Source organism: Caenorhabditis remanei, chromosome X (assembly GCF_010183535.1).
Source record: "Caenorhabditis remanei strain PX506 chromosome X, whole genome shotgun sequence".
Taxonomy (NCBI): domain Eukaryota; kingdom Metazoa; phylum Nematoda; class Chromadorea; order Rhabditida; family Rhabditidae; genus Caenorhabditis; species Caenorhabditis remanei.
The window spans coordinates 6,776,746-6,799,005 of NC_071333.1; the positions used below are offsets into that span (position 1 = coordinate 6,776,746).

The 22,260-nt window shown below is 38.5% G+C and overlaps 8 protein-coding genes across 8 annotated transcripts; 3 read left to right on the plus strand and 5 right to left on the minus strand.

Moving 5' to 3' along the window:
* Window positions 1-3,215: 3,215 nt before the first annotated feature.
* GCK72_023289 (uncharacterized protein) lies at window positions 3,216-3,869 on the minus strand (the record flags this gene model as incomplete). Its single annotated transcript, XM_053735324.1, has 1 exon — window positions 3,216-3,869. The coding sequence occupies one exon, from the start codon at window positions 3,867-3,869 to the stop codon at window positions 3,216-3,218; it is 654 nt and encodes a 217-aa protein (XP_053578890.1).
* A 1,321-nt stretch (window positions 3,870-5,190) lies between these two features.
* GCK72_023290 (uncharacterized protein) lies at window positions 5,191-6,244 on the plus strand (the record flags this gene model as incomplete). Its single annotated transcript, XM_003106682.2, has 7 exons — window positions 5,191-5,283; window positions 5,332-5,407; window positions 5,455-5,515; window positions 5,563-5,707; window positions 5,754-5,915; window positions 5,964-6,035; window positions 6,086-6,244. 7 exons carry the CDS (start codon window positions 5,191-5,193, stop codon window positions 6,242-6,244), a joined length of 768 nt encoding a protein of 255 aa, XP_003106730.1.
* Window positions 6,245-6,525: 281 nt separating this feature from the next.
* Window positions 6,526-10,326, minus strand: GCK72_023291 (uncharacterized protein; the record flags this gene model as incomplete). The annotated part of the gene is made up of 10 exons (XM_053735325.1): window positions 6,526-6,586; window positions 6,632-7,386; window positions 7,433-7,587; window positions 7,639-8,158; window positions 8,364-8,882; window positions 8,930-9,307; window positions 9,355-9,567; window positions 9,612-9,874; window positions 10,119-10,206; window positions 10,300-10,326. 10 exons carry the CDS (start codon window positions 10,324-10,326, stop codon window positions 6,526-6,528), a joined length of 2,979 nt encoding a protein of 992 aa, XP_053578891.1.
* Window positions 10,327-11,985: 1,659 nt separating this feature from the next.
* Window positions 11,986-13,233, plus strand: GCK72_023292 (uncharacterized protein; the record flags this gene model as incomplete). The annotated part of the gene is made up of 4 exons (XM_003106748.2): window positions 11,986-12,231; window positions 12,285-12,442; window positions 12,658-12,874; window positions 12,925-13,233. The coding sequence occupies 4 exons, from the start codon at window positions 11,986-11,988 to the stop codon at window positions 13,231-13,233; spliced, it is 930 nt and encodes a 309-aa protein (XP_003106796.1).
* A 543-nt stretch (window positions 13,234-13,776) lies between these two features.
* GCK72_023293 (uncharacterized protein) lies at window positions 13,777-15,710 on the minus strand (the record flags this gene model as incomplete). Its single annotated transcript, XM_053735326.1, has 6 exons — window positions 13,777-13,952; window positions 14,041-14,354; window positions 14,407-14,516; window positions 14,565-14,906; window positions 15,191-15,417; window positions 15,545-15,710. 6 exons carry the CDS (start codon window positions 15,708-15,710, stop codon window positions 13,777-13,779), a joined length of 1,335 nt encoding a protein of 444 aa, XP_053578892.1.
* GCK72_023294 (uncharacterized protein) lies at window positions 14,559-14,973 on the plus strand (the record flags this gene model as incomplete). Its single annotated transcript, XM_053735327.1, has 2 exons — window positions 14,559-14,888; window positions 14,932-14,973. The coding sequence occupies 2 exons, from the start codon at window positions 14,559-14,561 to the stop codon at window positions 14,971-14,973; spliced, it is 372 nt and encodes a 123-aa protein (XP_053578893.1).
* A 1,229-nt stretch (window positions 15,711-16,939) lies between the features above and the next one.
* Window positions 16,940-17,964, minus strand: GCK72_023295 (uncharacterized protein; the record flags this gene model as incomplete). Its single annotated transcript, XM_053735328.1, has 6 exons — window positions 16,940-17,076; window positions 17,352-17,520; window positions 17,567-17,655; window positions 17,705-17,770; window positions 17,818-17,871; window positions 17,916-17,964. 6 exons carry the CDS (start codon window positions 17,962-17,964, stop codon window positions 16,940-16,942), a joined length of 564 nt encoding a protein of 187 aa, XP_053578894.1.
* Window positions 17,965-19,439: 1,475 nt separating this feature from the next.
* On the minus strand, window positions 19,440-21,403 carry GCK72_023296 (uncharacterized protein; the record flags this gene model as incomplete). Its single annotated transcript, XM_003106764.2, has 6 exons — window positions 19,440-19,568; window positions 19,842-19,946; window positions 20,184-20,265; window positions 20,976-21,103; window positions 21,157-21,226; window positions 21,276-21,403. 6 exons carry the CDS (start codon window positions 21,401-21,403, stop codon window positions 19,440-19,442), a joined length of 642 nt encoding a protein of 213 aa, XP_003106812.2.
* Between the last annotated feature and the right edge of the window lie 857 nt (window positions 21,404-22,260).

Below are 22,260 nucleotides of genomic sequence, written 5' to 3' on the forward strand. Positions count from 1 at the left end.
CAGCCGGCACCGTCCCAGCTGCTGTCGTACTTCCAGCAGCAGCTGCAATTGGAACCGGTGCTGCGGTGGCTTCTACTCAACATGCCAAGCATACTCCACAACACTCTTTTGAAGCAGTTCCAGTCAAACAGACCACGACAACAGTTCTTCAGAAAACACCAGAAATCAAGGAAAGAGTTGAAAAAACTGGATTGGCTAGAGAGTTGAACTCTGCTCAAGTCGGACAAAAGAAAGGATTCACTATTGATAACATCAACAAATCTTCGGATTGCAACGTCGTTATTACAGGTTAGTATTGAATCATAGATTAACAGCTATTCATGAGCAAGCATAATCGGGAACAAAACACTCCTGGGTTTTAACGCTTAGTGCTTATTCTTGGGTTAATATTGGCTAATTGGGTTTTTGTCGTCCTGTCTTTTTTTGTCTTGAATGTATGTGTGTTATGTGTTCTAAAGCTCCTGACGGATCAATGGTTCCTGTGACAATTCAAAAGACGTCGACATCTGCATATGCCGAGTTTATCCCAACACAAATTGGTATTACTGACCGATTTCCGTTTCAGAGGTTTTGAGTTATATAACTTTTAGGAGAACACCTCGTGGAAATATATCTGGATCATGAAATCATTGAAGAATTTGTAATGAATATCAAGGATGAGAGACATACCCTTCCACCAGTATGTCTTGCCGGACAGAAATACTCATTCGATGGTAAAACAATTTATGGAATATTTCTTTTAAGAAATAATCTAATTTTCAGTTAATTCTGATGACAAAAACCAAGTCCGTGTCACGATTCGTGAACCTTCCGGTAGAATGTTACCAGTTCAAATGGAAGATTTGCCAGATGGTGGTGTCCGAGTATCATCTCGTTTCAAAGAAGTTGGAATTCATTCAATCGACGTTTTTGTTGATGATCAACCGATTGGAGAGCGCAGAATGCAAACAGTGATTGACCCACTTAATGGAGCACAGTTGGTTTCCGAGCCAAAACGTGAAATTGTTGGAGAGCAGACCGAGCTAAAGATCCTTATTGACTCCGGTGTTGAATCTCAAGTTGAGGTTATCATCGAAGGACCGGATAGAGAGGATAATGAGGTCCACATGAAGAAAATATCTGAAACATTGTGGTCCGCCGTCTGGATTCCTAAAGTCGAAGGAGAACATGAGCTGTCGATATTGGTGGCAGGAGAACAAATTCCTGGATCACCATTCCCAATTCACGTTCTGGATCCATCCGCGGTGCGAGTCATTGGATTGAAAAATGCACCAGTCGGAGTAGAACAACAGTTCAGTGTTGACTACACTAATAGCGGTGCTTCCATTGCAACAATAGAAGTGAGACACGGAGACAAACCAATTCCAACCACTGTGAAGAAAATGAAACCCGGACAACTTCTCTGCACATTCACCCCAACAAATGACGGACCTCATCAAGTTGATGTTATAATTGATGGTGTTCCATTGACTGGTAAGATATCAACTTCATCATTTCCTTTTCAAACTTTTCATTTTCAGAAGGACCATACGAAGTCTTCATCAGTCATCTTGGAACTGTACGAGCTTCTGGTGACGCTTTGAGAAAAGCGCAACGAGCAAGAACCGCTCGTTTTGAAGTGATCAATGTTGAACAAAATCGTGGTGAACTTGATGTAATGGTGTCAGGTAAACACCAAACGAGAATGTGAACAAAACCTACCTCGAATCCCAAATACCCAAGCTTCCTTCTACAAAAACTGTGCAAAAACATTAATATACTTCAACTCTAATCAAAATCTTATTTCAGAAATTTCAGAATGATTTTCTGTTTTGCATGTTTTGTCTGTGCTTGTCTGAATGTGCATGTTTTGTTATATCTTTCTCTGTCAGTCGGTTTTAAGCTAATTTTCAGTTTTCAGATTCACATCAATACTCTTTTTCTACAATATCTAATAGTCAAATTTCGATTTTCAGATCCAAAAGGAGGACCACTTCCAGTCCGTTGTTACAAGCAACAAGATGACAGCTACTGGGTTGAGTTCACTCCAGAACACCTCGGAACTCACACTATTGAGGTCACTTTCGGTGACGTTCCAGTTCCAGGATCTCCATTCAAGACTGAGGTCATTGATGTGAAGAATGTTCAAGTCCGAGGACTATCTGACCCAATCCTTCTCCGTCATGCCACCACTATCAATGGTAACTAACCACAATTTAATTGTATCTCACCAAATATTTTTCAGTTGACCGCCGCAATGCTGGAAACGGAGAACTTAGTGTTGAGGTCACTGACCCATCTGGTGCTCCACTTCGCACTGAAACTCTCAAGTCGCCAGGAGGCGAAGACCGTATTACTTTCTTGCCAAATCAAACTGGAGAACACAAAGTGAATGTCAAGGTGGCCGGATTCCAGCTCCCTGGTATGTCTTTCGGAAAATAACTATTTTCATCAGAATCACTTTCAGGATATCCTCAAACCATTTTGGTTAGCGAGCAAGAAAAACCAGCGGTTTATGGTGCCGCCGTCGATCAATCGATCAAAATTGGCGAGCCAGCTTCTCTTATTTTCGATCCGAAGAAGACTAACGGAGGACTTAAAATTCATGTTTCTGGTCCAGATAGACAAAAGATTCATCACAATGTGATGCGTCGTCCAAATGGAACATCTGAAGTTGTATTCTATCCAGAAGAGACCGGACCTTACACTGTGAGCATTGACTTCAATAACCGACCAATCTCTGGTAGCCCATTCTTGGTGAATGTTGTTGATCCAACCAAGGTTATTGTCAATGACTTGGATATGGATCGTGATGGAACTCTTCTTCTTAGACTCGGTCACTCGAACTCTTTTGACGTCGACGCGACGGCAGCCGGACCCGGTAACTGATAGATAAACTAATTTCTATATTAAAATCACCGTTTATAGGCAAACTTCGCGCGGAAGTTCGAGATTCCGAGGGTGCTCTACTCGGTAATGGACCGGTTGTCGAGGACATGGGACAGGGAAAATACCGCGTTCGATTCAACCCAGATCAACACGGAAGGTAAGTGATTTGCAAATCAATTGGGCTTTCCCATTTAACAAAAATAAAAAAATATTTTATTTTAGGTACGAGATTTATTTGTACTGGAACGAGTTGCCAGTCGAGAGCGCATTCCCAGTTAGAGCCCGATCGTCTGCCGAAGACTTGCCAACAACATCACGTGCTGTCAGAGAGCCAGTACCACCACCAGTCACAACCACCTATCACACACGGTACGAATAATTCTGCAATATTTATTCACTAATGAATAACTTTCAGTGAAAAGTCTTCCGGTTCGAGTGTCGATGACGAGATCAATAGAATAATGGTCAGAGGAGATGGTCTTCACAGAGCTGTACTCAAAGAGCACAATGAATTCATCATTGATGGAAGTGATATCAACAAAGAAGGACGTATCACCGCAACTCTTCTTGGATCCAAAGCAGATATTCCTGTTAGAATACAACAACTCGGACACAATGTCTACAAGGCGACTTACACCCCATTGACTGGAGGAACCTATGAATTGCATATTCTTTGGAATGGAAAACACGTGAAAGGATCTCCATTCGCTGTTTCTGCTGATACTTCTGCTCACCTTGCTGATCTTATTGATGTTGACGCTTCTACTTTGAAAATTGGAATCATCAATGAGAATATCAAGACAGTTATCGACACCCGTCGTGCTGGATCCGGACAACTCTCTGCTCTTTGCATGGGACCAACCAAGCCAGCTTACTGTGAACTGTATGACCATAGAGATGGAACATATGCTCTGTGTGTCAGACCAGCTGAGATCGGGAAACACACTTTGGTTATCAAGTACGATGATGAACACGTCAAAGGAAGTCCATTCGTCGTTCATGTCTCTCTTCCACCAGATCCTTCAAAGGTCCGTGTTTATGGACCAGGAGTTGAACATGGAATTCTTTCTCTGTTCAAGTCTAACTTCGTTGTGGAGACACGCGGAGCCGGAGCTGGTCAGTTGACCGTCCGTGTTCGAGGACCAAAGGGAGCATTCAATGTTGAAATGCAGCGTGAGAAGAAGAATGAAAGAACAATTCATTGCAAATATGAGCCAAAGGAACCAGGAGATTATCAAGTAAGATACATGTTTTGATACGCATTCAATACTCTGTAATTTGTAGGTCGAGGTGAAATGGCACGGCGAGCACGTTCCAGGAAGTCCATTCCTTGTCATGATCGTCGACACCGAGAAAGAACTATCTCGATTCCTCCGCGGTGAAGCTCCCTCCCCAACTCCAGCTACCCCATTCATTCCACCAGGATGGGTTGCCCCACCACCACCAATGTTCCAAATGCAACCAGGACAACAACGATTCCTGCCTCCAGGCCATTTTGGCCCTATGGGTGTTCCAAGCCCTTACGGTTCCGTCCCACCACCAAACAAACATAAAGGACGTAACCATTAATTTGATATTATTTTGAAATAGTCATACTTCAACCACGTATAATATTTTGTGTTCATGTTTTTTTTATAATGGAATCAAAGATTAAAAGCAACAGTTGCTCTTTTAGCTTATTGGTGTATCTTTTTTCAAAAAATTATGATTTGCTTCTTGTTAGAAACTATATAACTGCTGAAATGCCTCCCGCTTCTCCTTGTCTTTTCTAAATAATCCACCCCATACAATGTGATACTTTCTCTGATGATGACACAAAAATACTTTCCTCATTTTTATTACTCTATTATTTCCATTCAAACCGCTCATTTGATTTTTACTTACTTTTTGAAAGAAAAACATACTCCTGCCAAAACGTTTTCCGTTTATTCTTACCTAGCACCCTCTTCCCTTTCAATTTAAAATGCTCATTAATAAAGTGAACAACATCCAGTGCTCCGTCCCTTCTTTTGTGTAGATTCTTTATCCACATTTCTCTTCAATAAATTAGATTTTCTATATTTCTGTTTTCAAGATACATTCAACACTACATATAAGACATTCACTGTGGAGAAAGAAGAAAACAAAACAAGAAAATGCGATTCTTATCAGTCACCGCCGCAATCAAGACTACATTGTGGTTAGTATTTATGTACAATCGGTCGACCAACGATTGTGACTTTCCTGCGTTTATTAAGGTTACAAGCTTTTTTAGTCTCTTCGCTCACTTTAACTCTTATCACTTAATTGAAAATTAGTAACATTGCACTTTCAGAATAAGCTATGGAAGACAACCTCATTTTATCTGAACGGAAGGAAAATGTGTTATGGGTAACATTGAATCGCCCAAAAAAGTTCAACGCACTTACGCGAGTGGTGAGTTTTGAATTTAAATATAAATATTTCCACTGTATCAGTTTCCAGATGTTCCTCGAACTCTGTAGAATTTTCAAAGAAGCTGCAGATGATGATGAGATTGCGTTTGTAGTTTTTACTGGAGGTATGCCAAAATAAAATAAACCGATTTCCATTGGTTAACTATTTTAGGCAAAGGAAAATACTATTGCGCTGGGAGCGATTTCTCACCAGCTGAATTGGCAACTTTGCAGTGAGTCTTTTACTATACAACATCCACTCTTATGGCATTATTTTTAGTGAAATCGAACATCACGGTTATAAACTATTTGTCGACGTTTTAATTGATTTTCCCAAACCAGTAATTGCTCTTGTGAACGGACACGCTGTTGGAGTTTCAGTTACTATGCTGGGAGTTATGGACGCTGTAATTGCTATTGATACGGTAAATATTTTTAAAATCTACTTGGAAACTAATATTGAGAATTAAGGCTACCTTCCAAACCCCGTTTGCTGATATCGGAGTATGCCCTGAAGCATGCTCTAGTTACACACTTCCAAGAATTATGGGACATCAGAAAGCTGCGGCGTTGATGATGTTCAGTGAGAAGTTTACCGCACAAGAGGCTTACACCGCTGGGTTGGTTACCAAGGTTTATACTGGCTTAGCTATACATATAACCTAAAAATCTTTGATTTAGATACTTCCGGCAGCAACATTTGAAGAAGATTCCAAGAAAGTTATTGCCCGTTACGCAACACTTTCTCCATTTGTGAGTTCCCCAATAATCTGAATTGTTTTATGAAAAAAAAACTTTTAAAGACTATGCAAGTTGGAAAAAAGCTGATGAGAACCACTGATATCCAAGATGCACTATTGACAGTTAATCGCAAGGAGGAAGTGGAACTGAATGGAATGTTTTCACGTGAGGACACTATTGCCAGACTCACTGCCAAGTTTGTAAAGCCGTCCAAAATTTGATTACAATAAACCATCCAATGATTTTATTGATTTTTGTTAAAACTGTAAGAATGAAGGAAAATAGACATGAAAGTGATAAACACAATAAAAAAAGAAATATAAAAAAGACATGTAGTAAAACCAAGAGATGACTTTATTCAAGTCTTGAGAATCTGAAAACATGACGTGACTGAGAATTATAAGAGCTTCTTGTACAAAAGAACAATCAATTGAAAATAATTCAATATATACATAATCATCTCGTATAAACATATCAAACGATTCAAAGTTTAAATTGAAAGCTAGTGTTCCAGGTTGAACTTTTCGATCTCGGCATTCAGTTTAGCGAAAGTTGGAGTTTTACTGGAAATAATGTTTATTTATTTCAGTCTAAAAAATTTAACTCACGGCGGATCTTTTTTGGGTTTCTGTGACATCGCGATGTGACAATTTCGGATAAAAATGACTCCTGTGTCTGTCTTCACACTGACTTTAATTTTCACCGGATCCATATTTTGTGGTTGTTCGGAAGATATTGAAGGACGAGTAGCTTCTGATCCGTCCACGTTTGATGAACGTTTTGTTTTCTTTTGTGTTGAACCGATCAGATCTCCATTATTTGAGCGTCGTTTGATATTTCTCGAAGAAAACGAATTTGTTGGACGATCCACATTGTCGGGAGCAGGAAAAGCGCACGTGGTTGGTTGGTGAAAATATCCTCTCCGAATATCATTCACAATACATTTCTTTTCCGTATCGAACTCTTCTTCTCGTAGTTTTATATGATATTCTATGAGACGATCACGAGCATTGTTTATTGGTCCAATTTTTTCATCGGTAACGATTCGACAAAGCCATTTGAAACATTTGAGTCCTGGTGAGAAACCACTCATGTCTGTGAACCTTCTCCACGATTTGACAGCATGGTATGATTTTTGTTTCACACTCGAATACGGGCTTTTGGTTTCGGGACAGTTAGATTTGGTGTGCTTTATTATGAACTTCTGCGCACGCATTCCGCTAAGTTTTCCAAAGACTTCAGATGTTGCCAAATGTAGAGTGAGCTCGAAAATAATCAGTGACAAGTCGTTATTTAACTGCCCGGGTGAATAGTACAAAAACACCGCCATATAAAAGAAAGCCGCTTCTTTTTCCGTCAACGCCTGGAATAAAAATTTTCAAGTTACTACTGTAAAATAAAATGCATACCTCAATTGACTTCACATCTCGCATATCGCTGAACGTCGTCACAGCCCAAAAATAATTGAGAAATTGTCGATAGTACATGGTAGTAGCCGATTTCTTTTTTTTCCATGCCGTTTTGACCAGTTTTGTCACAGCAAACTCTTCTTCCCCGAAATACACTGCAATATCAAATTTGTTTCAAAACATCAGAAACGGAACTGTAAACTAACATTTTTTAAACTCTACCACGGGAGCACAGTACTCTTTTGCTAACCCTTCTATGGTATCTCCGAATAAGAACGTCAAAGACGTGTTTTCACGCAACAATTTGGGTTCCTCAATTGTCCTTAACTTTGGATTCTCAAGTTTTTTCCTGATTATATTTGCAGCGAATTTGGAAATATCATCTTTGATTAATTTGAATAGCGAATCCAGATCAATTTTGTTTTCATCTTCTATTTGGCCAGCATCTTCTTCTTCCATGCGCTCAAAATCTTCAGCATCTGTTTGCACGAATTCTTTGACTTCTGCTTGCTCAAAATGTTCCCGTATCAAAGGGCCTGAGAAACAAAGATAATTTGTATTATTTTTGACTTCTGTTTGGGCGTGTTCCATTATCAAAGGGCCTGAGAAATGAAGATCATCTGTATTATCTTTGACTGATGTTTGAGCAAAATCTTCAACTATCAAAGGACCTGAGAAACAAAGACTATCTGTGTTGCAGTGAAGCAGAGGCGTCATCTGCTCTGCCTGAAAAAGAATATAGTTAGAATTCGGAGAACATGCTTTTTAATACTTTGTTTCTCTTCAGAACGCACTATTAGCTTTTTGTTCAAACCAAAATTTTATCAAGTCCATATGCCAAAATTGGAAGTTTTGAACAAGATACTATTAATAAATCTATGTTTTTAGAAGTTCATTCAGTTCAGCCTTGTATATCACAAAAAGCACTCACCTGATTTAAACTTACAGTAGTTGCTGTAGAATTGAAAGTTTCCCCAGTCTCCGCAGTGGAACCAGTTTTACAGTTGTGATCCGAAAGCTCCAAGTATTTCTCATCGTCTTTTATCCCTCCAACTTTGTTCACTCTATCAATTTCTTCAAAACATCTATCAAAATCCATTGGATTTTTCTGTCCATCGAATGAATCTTCTTTTTCGTCGGCAATTTCTGAGACATAATCAGAAAATTGTGTGTCCAGTTCTGAACTGTCCAAGAGGGATGTGCTGTCTAACTCAAATCTAGCACTGATTGATGAAGGAGAGATTGCTGCAGCAGCATTTGAATCATGGGTTTTGATGTCGTCTACATCATCTTTACAGGAATCAGCAACTTTTTCAGATTTTTTAGAATCAGTTGACTTCCGATTTTGTTCGAAATAGCTTTCCAATTCCAAACGTGCAAACGGCAAGTTTTGAGCATTTGGTTGTTGGTTGTCCTGAATTGGGAACAAGTTCGGTTGAATATAAGGCTCCTGAAATTATAAGTATAGATTCAGATTGGTTTTGTACAGCTCCTTACCATTTTATCTATGTACTCGTGTCGCTCCAAGTCATTAGGCACAGAGGAATCCAGGTTGCAAACTAACACGCTGAGATTGTTTTTTGAGCTTAGAAACTCTAGCTCATTGGTTATATCCAAAGGATGTTGCTTGTTCTCTTCCATATATCCATCTTTTGGTGTTGTAGCCATCCATAGGTCTTCATAAACAGAAACCCATGGACCATCTGTGACATTTTTTGAATCGAGTATACTGTCGTTTTGGACACCAAGCCCAGTTACGGTCACGTGCTTTCCATCATCATTAATACTCAAGTTATTCTTATTGTTTGCCATTCTCAGAACGCATGGTTCTTTATCGGAAATCTGATGAGCATCAATCTTCGGAATCTTACAAATCTAAACTTCAAAACATGTTGACAAGTATTATTTTTCAATTAATTTACCGTGTCTCTGGTTTTTTGTTTTTTCTTGATCTGAGGCAATAATTGCAACTTATTCGAGTTTACAGAACCATTATCATCAAGCTCATTAAATTTTTCTTCCATTACATTAGAAGAAAAATGAGCTGCTGGAGAGGACGGATTGAAAGCACTTGGAGGAGCACCGATTTGAAAAGAAGTAGTCAACAAAATTTTGGAGTTATCGGCATTGCCTTCCTAAAAATCTCTGGTCATTCATGATTTTTTGAATAATCTTTTACCTTTTTATCTGTATTATGTCGTTCTCCTTTTTTATTGCAACCAACCATACCCAGCATGTGTTTCGGTAATTCCAAAATATCATGCTTTTCAGACAGGGCTATTTCTGCTGGACTAGAAATAATTGTCTTAGTAGCCGCTGACAATGATCCTGTTTCATCTATTTCATTCAATTCCATCGGTCGCAGTCCACCCCACGTTTGGGAGTATTTGGATAACTGATCTTGATGTGTGTAATGCATGGCAAGCATACTTTGTTGTACCTCTGAAAATTGCATATTGGTAGTAATTATTCTTTTCATGGTTACTTTAAGTTTTTTTTAAGAAAACACCACTACCGGTTATTTTTAACAAAAACATTAGCTCTAAGTGAGCTCACTCTAGTTCAATTCATATAAAAACTATTTTTAGGCATTTTAGGTTTCTCAGGCATTTGATACTATTTGCAGGCAGATAACTGCATTCATAAGGTCTGCATAGATTTAAAAAAAATATGACAGCTAACTCACCATTGCAATACTTGAACACATCTTCTGCACATGATGAATGAGCTTGATCAACAGATTTCTTTGGTTCGTACTGTTCCTGTTGGTGTATCTTAATAACAATTTTATCGGATGCATTATAAAACAGTTGTTTTTTTTTCGAAATATAATAAAAATTTCAAAATTGAAATGAGAAATGACTTACTCCGTGATTATCCCATAAATCATCCATAATGTGCTTACTCCGGATCTTTAGTGTGGATCAGAAACTTGAAAATTGCTTTGGCGACTTTAGCCTGAAAAATATTCTTGTTGCGGTTGTCAGAGAAAGTGTAGTTGTTATTGAGATAAATTGACTTTAATAAGAAGAAATTGAATGTGCGTGTTTTGGCAATCCACTGGTTTTTCCAGAGAAAAAGAATAACCGGGTAAAACTCAGATGTCAAATAAGAGTAGGAGGAAGCAGAAGAATAGTAGGAAAATATAAATGAAGAAGAACAGAAAAAAAGCTGGACGAGTGCGAGTTGCATTGGTATCATAGCAACTCAAGAGTAACTCTTTTCTGCTGGAGAGAAGAACAACGTTTGATTTCAATAAAAGAAAAGAAGAGAGGGATGTCGGTGTATACATGAGACACTAATATATTTGAGCTTGTGTGGACAAAACGGGTCAGAAAAAGAAGAATAGCAGCTGTGTGTTCAATTATAGAAAAATGTAGAAAAAGCAAAAGAAATTTTGATTCCGCCCGAGTTTTGTTGAAATTTTAAAAACAACTGAATGATTTCAATTTGGTAACACAGTTGATTGATCAGTAATAAGTTAGCAGGTTGTTTTTACGTTTCTGAGCTTTATGAACTCATTTAATTATGAAAGAGTATATTAAACACAGTTAAAGAACTGAGCTCGAGCATTTGTTGATTAGAATGGGAAGAATTTTATTTTAAACAGCTCCAAATTCTAGATGTGTAACCATGAATCTCTTGAATCTTTGGCATTTTCATGTAAAGATTCACCACAATATTTGCCATGCTATTTTCAATGGTCTCACTTTTTTATCATGACTTTTCACGAAAAAGGATTTTATTAATTTAATATGTTCACAATAAACTCACTTGCAGACAATTTTCAGAATTTCTCTCTTTTTGGAGTTCCTCAAAATGATGGAAAAACAAAAATGTTAATGAATCAAAAATTCATCATTTTACAAAAGAGATTTGGTTTGTGCAGCAACTTCTGTCTACGCGTTATATCTTCATGTCAGTTGTTGATTCTGAATTTGATCAACGTGATATTGAGCTAGTAGGGTTTGTGTTATTTCTTGTAAATTGTTCGAAAACACGATGACTGAACGATGTATCATTGTCTTTCAATATGAATCTCCACCACTTCGAACTTCTTCTATCTGTTCTTTCTGTTTCCTTTTATTCCAATAGATTTCCACTATCAAGACAACATTCAAGAGACACGTTGAAGAGAACCAACTCCTTGGTTCTTCTCTCCAATGTTATTCTCTCTCTTCTTTCTCTCTTTCTCTCTCACAGTTGTTATCGATCTCATGTTGTCTTCTTTGCCCCCTGTCCAACTCATTAGGTACAGTGTAGCAAACAAAGTCCAAAGAGACAACCTACCCGTTCATAAACACTGTGCAATCGAAGAGACGCAGACACTAACGGCGCATTTTTTGTGAGTAGTCTGTGTATACGGGGTAGACACAACACGGACGACTCTTCCACAACGCATTCAGCCCGTCTCTTACTCCGCAAACAGTCCTCGTCAGTCCGTTACTACCTTTTTTGAATTATTTACTTATTTTGCTTCAAATTGCTTCGTAAGAGCTGCTTTTCTCACTGATTTTTTTGTTGATATTTCAATAAGTTTTGTAATTTACAGAATGCTCAGCTCAACTTGCACTGCCGCCGTTCGTGGACTCTCCACCACTGCTCAACTCTCAAAAATCAATAATGTCACCGTCATCGGCGCTGGACTTATGGGATCTGGAATCGCTCAAGTGTCTGCCAATGCCAAACTCAACGTGACCGTTGTCGACAGCAATCAGTCAGCCCTTGACAAGGCTCAAAAAGGAATCACGAGCAGTCTGCAGCGTGTCGCCAAAAAGAAGCATGCTGATGATGCTGCCGTGAGTTTTTTTTTGAGTAAAAGTTAAATCAAAATGAGACGTAGCTATTACAGGCTCAAACCGCTCTTGTCAGCTCTGTTCTCGATCGTATCAAGATGTCGACCAATGTCTCCGACTCCGTTAAGGATGCCGATTTGGTTATTGAGGCTATCGTCGAAAATATTGATATCAAGAGAAAACTTTTCGCCGAGGTTGAGGCCGCCGCTAAGCCGTAAGTGGGAAGAATAGTGAGATTGCCTATCTTATTATCAGATATGAGAGAGTGAATAAATACAAAAGTTCTGTCACTGTTTGATATCATAAACACTTGCGAATAAATAACTCCATTAGTTTTTGAAGAATAAAGTTTCTAGGAGCTTGATCCAAAATTCCCATAGTGGGATCTGATGCTTTCAACGGCTATCAATAATCATATTTGTCTTTCAGAACTACTCTCATCACCACCAACACCTCGTCGCTTCGTCTTGCCGACATCGGACTTAACTTGAAGGATAAGACTCGCTTTGGAGGTCTCCATTTCTTCAATCCAGTACCAATGATGAAACTTCTCGAAGTCGTCCGTCACAATGACACCTCCGACGCCACATTCGAGCAACTTATTGAGTACGGAAAGACTGTCGGAAAGACAACTGTAGCTTGCAAGGTAGGGTTTTAGTGGAAGTGAGCGTTTAGTACAATGATCCATACTTTCAGGACACTCCCGGATTCATTGTCAACCGTCTTCTGGTCCCATACATGTTCGAAGCTCTTCGTCTCTACGAGCGCGGAGATGCCTCTATGCCAGATATCGATGTGGCCATGAAACTCGGAGCTGGGTATCCAATGGGACCATTCGAGCTCAGCGACTACGTCGGACTCGACACTTGCAAGTTCATCATGGACGGATGGCACAAGCAGTATCCAGATGAGGTCGCTTTCAAGCCAAGTCCACTTCTCGACTCGCTTGTTGATGCTGGAAAGACCGGACGCAAATCCGGCGAGGGATTCTACAAGTACAAGTAGATTCGTGATGTCCCGTCAATGCTGATGATCTTTTTGTAAAAATGCCAAAATTATTTATGTCTAGTTTTTGACTTTGAATCTATATGGGTTCCATATAACCAATAAAACGTGTAAAATGGGCAGAAACTGATTTATAATTTCTAAAAATGGAAAAATTATAGAATGTTTTATTACAATTATCAGTTGAATTTCTCTAGAGAAACCAAAAAAAAATTTCTGAGAAAAAACAAAAACATCTGCAGAAACAATACATCGTTTCATTCTGCTGCTCGAATGGCGCCAGCAAACAGCTGACCCGGAACTCTCCTCTTGGAGGGGAATTCGAATATGAATATATCGATTGCTTCTAGATTTTTTGTAAATCTCTCCTGAAAAGAAGTATACTTTATTAGAATTTATTTTCGACAATAGAAATATGGTAGACATTACACAAAAAAAGTCGACAATATATTTGGCTATTATGCGATCAGTAAAGCGTAGATATTGTTTTAAATCAAAATGACATCAAGTGTTACACCAAAAGAAAGCAAAAATTGTAGATTTTTATTCCACATCCTGGTCGTGCTCGTCGAATTCTCCCTCATCGTCGGCGGTGGCTTCTTGGTATTGTTGATACTCCGAGACCAAGTCGTTCATGTTGCTCTCAGCTTCCGTGAACTCCATCTCGTCCATACCTTCTCCAGTGTACCAATGGAGGAAAGCTTTACGGCGGAACATAGCTGAAATCATGTTTGAGTAAATTTTTACTTTGAAATCTGTGTAAGACGGATCTGCTAATGCTGAAAAATTCACGAACTCCTCACAAACCTGTGAATTGTTCGCTGATTCGCTTGAAAAGCTCCTGGATAGCTGTTGAGTTTCCAACAAAGGTGGCAGCCATCTTGACTCCTCTTGGTGGAATATCACAAACTGCGGTCTTTACGTTGTTTGGAATCCATTCAACGAAATACGAAGAGTTCTTGTTCTGAACGTTGAGCATTTGCTCGTCGACCTCCTTCATACTCATTCTTCCACGGAACATTGCTGCGACAGTGAGATAACGTCCGTGACGTGGATCACAAGCTGCCATCATGTTCTTGGCGTCGAACATTTGCTGGGTAAGCTCTGGGACAGTTAGGGATCTGAAAAGTATTGATTTGCAATGGGAATTCTTGTGGATTAGTGAAGCTGCACCTGTATTGTTGGCTTCCTCGAGATGTAAGCGGAGCAAATCCGGGCATGAAGAAATGAAGACGTGGGAATGGAACCATGTTCACCGCTAATTTACGTAAGTCGGCATTCAGCTAAAAGATTGCATCATAATTAGTTACATTCTCGTTCGTCTAATGTACCTGTCCAGGGAAACGAAGGCAGGTGGTGACCCCACTCATCGTCATCGAGACAAGATGATTCAAATCTCCGTATGTCGGTGTAGTAAGCTTGAGGGTACGGAAGCAGATGTCATACAAGGCTTCGTTGTCGATGCAGAATGTCTCATCCGTATTTTCAACAAGTTGATGGACGGAGAGTGTGGCGTTGTATGGCTCAACGACAGTGTCCGACACTTTTGGACTCGGGACCACAGAGAAGGTGTTCATGATACGATCCGGATATTCCTCACGGATTTTGGAGATCAAAAGTGTTCCCATTCCAGAACCAGTACCTCCTCCCAACGAGTGAGTCATTTGGAAACCCTGAATATAATGTGTTCAATTTAAGGAAATCCTTCATTTTTTCGATAACATCACATGCCATGGTTAAGGAAAACCCGCTTTTTAATTACCAATGCAACATATGCCTGATTGTGCAACACAGCTTCTGTCACGCTTCCCCTTTTCTTATTTCCGTCGAAAAACCTCTAGAAACAGGTGCCCACCACTAAACAGGAAGCAACAAATTAGGCACACTGAAGGCGTTGAACCATAACCTCCTCTTTCTTAGACAACATTTCGTACACTGCTAAAACCCAGAGCCGTACCTGAAGACAGTCACAGCTTTCAGCCTCCTTACGGACAACATCAAGAACGTTGTCGACGAGCTCAGCTCCCTCGGTGTAATGTCCTTTTGCCCAGTTGTTTCCGGCTCCGCTTTGTCCAAAGACAAAGTTGTCTGGACGGAAGAGTTGACCGAATGGACCGGCTCTCACGGAGTCCATGGTTCCCGGCTCCAAGTCAACCAGACAAGCACGTGGGACGTATTTTCCGCCTAAAAATGGAGAATATTATGTGAACAACAGATGGAGAAAGAGGCAGCAATATTAAGATGACACGAGGGCCTTATCCACGTACAGCTTGAATCACGTACAGCTTGAATTCATTAATTTTGTACTTACCGCTTGCTTCATTGTAGTAAACGTTGATTCTCTCCAACTGCAAATCGGAATCTCCGTTGTATGCTCCGGTTGGATCGATTCCATGTTCATCAGAAATGACTTCCCAGAACTTTGCTCCAATTTGGTTACCACATTGTCCGGCTTGAATATGAACGATCTCACGCATTTCTGAAACATATAATGTTTTAGAGACCACCCAAAATTATTGCTATGGGGCAAAAACAAGACGAAATACTTGAGAAAAAAGCAAATAACTACAAATGAGCAGTGAAGCCAAGAAAAAAACGAAATGGAGTGGGTGTGTCCTCTGAGCGCGAAGGTAGGGCCGATTAAGGCTTGTTGGCTTGCAGGTGCCTGGCTACTGAAGCGTGTGTGTGCGCGCACGGCTTCTGCTCGCAATCGATGAACCGGCTCACAGCTGCCATGACAACGTCGTCCAACAAAACGACAGCCATTACTCGGAGGCGGTGTTTATGTCGGGCTGGTTGAAGCGCGCTATACAAATTTCCCGAATTGCTCACACAGCAGTGTTGCTCTATTTCCGTTAGAAGAGGTGTTGAGATTGGAGTTGTTGGAAGAATTGGGAAAGGTGCTATTTGGAGTTTTGGAGAGAAAGATTGAAAATCTGAGAACAAGAATCGCCTTTTTTTGGTCAGGAATTCAGTTTGATCATTTTGGAATAAATTTATTTTATTGAAATGTAAAAAAAAAACTATAAATAAATTGAGAATGATGTGATAAAAAAGAGCCATTTGCAGTAGTTCTCAAGCAGCATAGGGCATTACATAATATAATTCAACGGTTCAAACAAAGAAACTTATTTGGGAAAAGGGATCGAACTATTCGCAAAACATGATATTTTGATATAGGTTACCGCAGGATTTTAGAAATTATTGAAAATTCTTTTAGGGGTAGACTAGGAGTTCGAATGAATTGTTTGTGAAAAAAAAGTGTTTTCATTTGATATCGAAATCAAAATTGTTCATGCAAAGAAAGATGATTATGAAAAATTAGAAAAGTGTGTTGGTAAAACTATTACACGTGCACATCAAAGACGTTTCCTTTTGAAATAGATGGTGCGCCTTTTATTCCTAGTTTTTTTATCTGTGATTTCCGATATACAGACTGAGTTTTAGAATCTCACTGAATCAAGTTTTCCAAATAATCTACTCAACCCAATATTAATTCGAATCTACTCCAGCCAAAATAAAGGATTTGTGAAAATAGTTACGTTTAACGTGTTATAAATTTGAAGTATATACAGTTTTGAACATGTAACTCGTCAAAGTGTTGTTAGTTCAAAAATGATTTATCAAACTGTATCGGCTTCAAATTAAGAACAAATAGAGTTTTGAGACCTATAATATCTTCTTGGTAATAAATTCAAAACGAGACTTAATAAGGTGGTGCTTTCTTCCAGTAGGTCATAACCAGCATCGATCGATTCGTCTGCAACCGTCGGGTTTCTCTGGCATCTCCGGACAAATTCACCATTCTCGGCCGTTCACCATTCAGTTCGACAGCGATTTCAACTGAACATTTCTGTTTTAGACAAATCAATCATAGCTTCGGTCTTTTAAGAATTTTTTTTTCCGAAACTTGTAAAACTGATAAATTAAGAAGCTATGAGAATTCTTGCAGGACTGTGAAAATCAAACTATGGTAACTCATTGGTGGAATTCGTATTCACCTTTTTTGTTTAAAAAAAATATTCTCTTCTGAAGTTTCCTCTGTTACAATAATGTTGCTTTTTCATTATTTTAGTTTGTGAAAATTTTTTTTGAATAGTGCCCAACAAAAAACTCACAATCCAATCCACTGGGCTCAAATTCACTGGCAAAGTGTGTAGCAACAGTAGGCATCTTCACCAACTCCAAATAGTTCGTTGATCTTGGTTGAAGAGGAATCGTTGCAAACTCAGTGTCAGATTCCAACACGACGAATGAAAAATTTTCTTCGGTGTATCGAGTATCAATCTTCATAAATTTATTTGCTGAAGGTTTCAATTTAAAATAAACGTACAATGAGAACTAGTCGGGATCCTGCCAAGAACTCATTGTTCAACAAGTAACAGTCGTTTGGTTTTTGATTGAGACAAACTGGAGTGATATCTGAGAAAAAAGAAAATTATTTCAATCTCAATAATCAAGGAACCCATACACATAATATGTGTGTGACGATGAGGTACTTGAACCGGATTGATATTACAGAAGAAGCAATAAGAATCTGGAAAAATGCATGAAAGTATAAAAAATCTTAAATTTCAATGTTACTTTGTGGGTTTCTTGGTGGGAAGAGATCCGTTACTATTTTGTACACAATAGTTTCTGAGAGAATAGATTGTGTTTTAGTAAAATATCTAAAAATTTACCTCTTGGCAGCATATATGTAGCTGGTCTTCGCAATATTTCTTTCTCCATTTTTCTTTTTTTTTGTCTCTGTAAACAATCAAAACTGTACGTTAAAACTAATATCAGATATTTTTTTCAAAGTCAGAAACGCTGAAAGAGAAAATTCAAAGTCTTATTAATCTATTTTAAACTCCAAAAACCAAAAGTCACAGTAAAATAATTCTATTAACTCCGGAAAACGAAAAAAAGACGCAATAAGAACTCTCGATCTACTGACGAAAATGAAAAATGTCTATGGCCATATAAATGGCAAAATTATGCAAGAATCGGGGAATGCTATTTTACGACCAAGAATGGAATGATCTCCTTAAAAAAAACTATTATATAGGGTCTTTTGGTTTTTCGAGCCAAAAAACTATAGCTAATCAAAAAAAGGAGCAAAAGATTGGCATAAAACAAAGAATAAGATGGCTGTACCTCTAAATGTTAATTTTTGTCATTTATTTCGCTGACCGATCTGTATATTTTGTCCTTTAAAATGACAGAAACAAGCTTTTTGAGCGACATTAAAGTTATGTTTTACCAGTAGGTAGACAGAAAAGAACAAATCAAAAATCAACTAAAAAAGAACCTACTCGAATCAGTGGATAATAGATATTGCCAAAAAACCGACGTGTTTCAAAAGAAATTGTCGCAATTCATTCTCATTTCAATTCCGCGGGTATCGATGTCAATTGATAAACGAAATTATTGATCGAAACCAGAAAACTGCATCGAAAAGAAAAAAAAAGCTGTCTTAGAGAAAATCGGAGAAATGTCGGACTGGATGTTTCAATTGCATTCAATGCGAACCATGGTAACCACATTCCAAAAAAACGCAATTTATGAGATCTCATTGCACATTATTTTGCCATTTTCTTTATGGGATCGGGTTGTAGATTACGACATTTGAGGAAAGGTGCGTTGAAGGTCTTGAGGTCCAAATTGGGAAAAATAGATTTGATTTTAGCTTCTGTATAGTAGCGTTAGGCTTGTTCCGCACTCTCGTTCAGCCAAGTGGTTTCCACAATTACAGCACAACTCGAATAGCCGAAATTAGGGCAAATCTTTTTCGAAAAGCCAATCGTCCTTCTTATGAGCACCCATTGTAACGAATCGAAATAGACTTCCATAGTCTTCAGCTCTTTTTCTTCATCACATCTAGTCAACACAGCACATCGGAGATCATCCATTCCCATCAAACCAATTCCCTCATTCCAGTTCCTAAAACTACAATTTTCAGGTTCAAAATTGACCCGTTCTTCAAAAGTTATGTTTTTCAAAATCAAAATCAAATAAATTATACACAAATCAGAAAATCAGCAGCTCGAATGTGGCAAAAATAGCAATATAAAAAGTAGATATGAAAGTTTTGGAAAATAAATTAAAACTGGTACTGGCCAACGAAATCACATAAGATATGAATATAATGACAGAAATTAGCAATGGCATTCAGAAATTTGACTTTGGGTTGAAAAAGTGTCATCTACTGTTTCTTTATATTGTTATCCTCTCCAGAAGCGATAGAATGCATACATGAATATGCAACAGACGATGCAACCAATCACGAAAAGGATCCAATCTTCTCGCACACGACGATCGATTACTTGGAGGGTAGAATTGGAGAGTCCGAGCTGAAAATTTCAAATAATTATGTGATGGATGCTTGATAATGTTGCGAAATAACTTTCACTGTTCGAAATCAGTGGCAATGCGAGTAGAAAACAGTTTTTACAAGGGGCACGCAGCTATATTAGCTTTTGATACTATTCCATTCACGTTCATATTGTATATTCGTGTTTTAGAAACCAATTAAGCGCTTCAGTTTTCGTTCCCGCATACTTCTTTTACAATCGGCAAACAGGCATCCAGTGAGCTTTGTATTAATAACGTAAACTGCTACTCACCGCTCTTCCAATATCATGCATCTTCCGACTGACTCCCCGAAGATTGAAATGCTGGGATTTTAGACTGTCCAGAACGGCTGATCCTTGACTGATGAGATCGTCAAGCTGAAATGAGATACTTGAAATGCAGGAATCGTATTCGTGAGTCAATAAACATCTCATTTGTAATCTTCAAGCTTATTGAAGCAAGGATATCAACGTTGTTTACTCGATTTCCTTCCTGGGTTATTATCTTGCTCGACTAGAAATGAGTAATTTATCGCAAAATCAGTCGTGATATTACTTTTTTAAAACTGTTTTCGAAACGAAATGGAGGTTTTTTGTCTATGAACATAAACATACATGATTGTGTGACGAGTGGAGTCGGTCGTTTAGAAGCAGCTCGTGATCTCCAATTGAAAGAGCCGTGTCGTTTGGTCGGTATCTGTAAAAAATTCTTCGTAAAAGAGATCAATGCCATTCGGATGCATTTTGGTCGCAAATCACCCTTTCACTAATGGTTGCCAAAAGTTAGTAGTGATAGTTCGAACATAGATGTATTTTGAATCTCTGAAGGCTTTTAAAATGAAATTGTTACAAGAGAACTTGATCAACGTGTTCACCGAGCCACAAAAATAGAGTTTGTGCTGTAGACTCAACTTTACTTCTCACATTTCACTTAAAATACGAATATATTGCCGTATTATCAAATTTGAAAACATATTTTGGATTCCAAATGACATTTATCTGTGTGCAGCACGTTGCTTTTCCGAATTCTGAACAAGCGGTGTTCCTTTGTTGAAAGTGACTAGTCAAAGTCATCTCAGTGGCTGGTTTTGTGTCCCTGAAGCATTTAGCGGAAAAAATAGCTCGCTGATACCATTTCAGTCCCCGCTAAGCTAATGTCAAATTGTGAACTTGTCATAAACAGTTTTTTCGGACGACATCATGGTTTTATCATTTTTCAGTCAACCGCTGTTGGAAATGTGAACATTCTGCCGCTTAAAAGAACATGGTGCAGCTTGATAGAGTATGGCCAAACACAAATGAATCAAAACATCTGCACTGAGCTTGACAATCATGACTTCTAACTCATTGACGTCATCGAATACTTTTTATATCTCTCTGGTACTTTCCCATAACAAAAATGCTCACCTTGTACTCAATAACTCTTCTCTCTCACTCGCACTCCTCCACCTTTGTGTCATTCTTGTATGTACTGCTGAAACAGCCATATCCACTCTCTGAACATCCATCCGCAACTGTTCCACCCGCATTCGAGCCTGTAAGCGATAGTATTGATTTTTTCGAGTTGATTTTCTGAAGAAATACGTACCGCTTGCTTTCTGGCAGGTTGTTCCCGAGAAACATAGGTGTCCAGCGTTTGACAGTTGTCTTTCAGTGTTCTGAAGGTTGTTCTTTACAAATATCAACTGGAAAGCAATGAAATCTTACCCAATATCACTATAAATGCTCTGTACAACGATTTGTGCGTCTTGTTCGTTCTGTGTCCCTTCCAAGCGACCAAGATCGTGTTGGACCTTTTGTAGAAGAAAGTTTGTGCTTTGGTAGAGTGCTTCCATAGCTGAAAATTAAGTTTTTATTAGTTTTGACAATGACACAATAGAAAAAACCAGGAAAGTATATTAAAAACCCTCAAAAAATAAAACGGTGAGTCGTCGTCCGCAAACACCACGACGCACAACTGCACAGCCTTAAGTGACGTCAGCAGTTGAGGCGACATCGAATAAAAGAAAAGGGGCGAGTGGGAGAACATGGACGGAATGGCGAAACAGCATAAAACTGGCAAAGGAACGACGAAACAGTTGGAGAAAATAAAAAGATGATATGGATTGGAATGGCAACAAAAAATAGAAGTGGATAATTTTGCTTTCTGAAATGATAATTTTATTTTTGGAGTGTGTCTCAAAGTTACCGATAAATTTGGGAATGAAATTTTTTCTGTTTTTTTAAATTTCAGTTGATGTTTCTCAAGATGTCAAAATATGTAATCGTCATCGAAGCAATTAGGAAATCATCAAAATAATAACAACAAATCTGTTGTCGGTCTAAATGTTACGAAAACAATTTAACGTTTCCCAATCTTCCGCCACGTCATACCAGAAACCTTAACCGAACCCTTTATCATCTTTGTGACAGCTGCCTATTTGCTCAGCATTGCTTTACCCAAACAGTAAACACTGGAATGAATTCTTTCGGTGCAATGAGAGAAGCGTACTTGCAAATAGAATGGAGCGATTAGTTTCACTTTTCGAGAAACCTTTTGAATCAATTCCATAGAAGTTATGTTTCTGGTCAGTAGTTTTAAAGTTGTTATTCCTCTATAATCCTATTATTCTTCTTCAAAAAAAAAAGAGTGACACAAAGTTGAAACCGACTCCATTTCCAACTCAATTCCAAATTCTCATCTATTTTAACG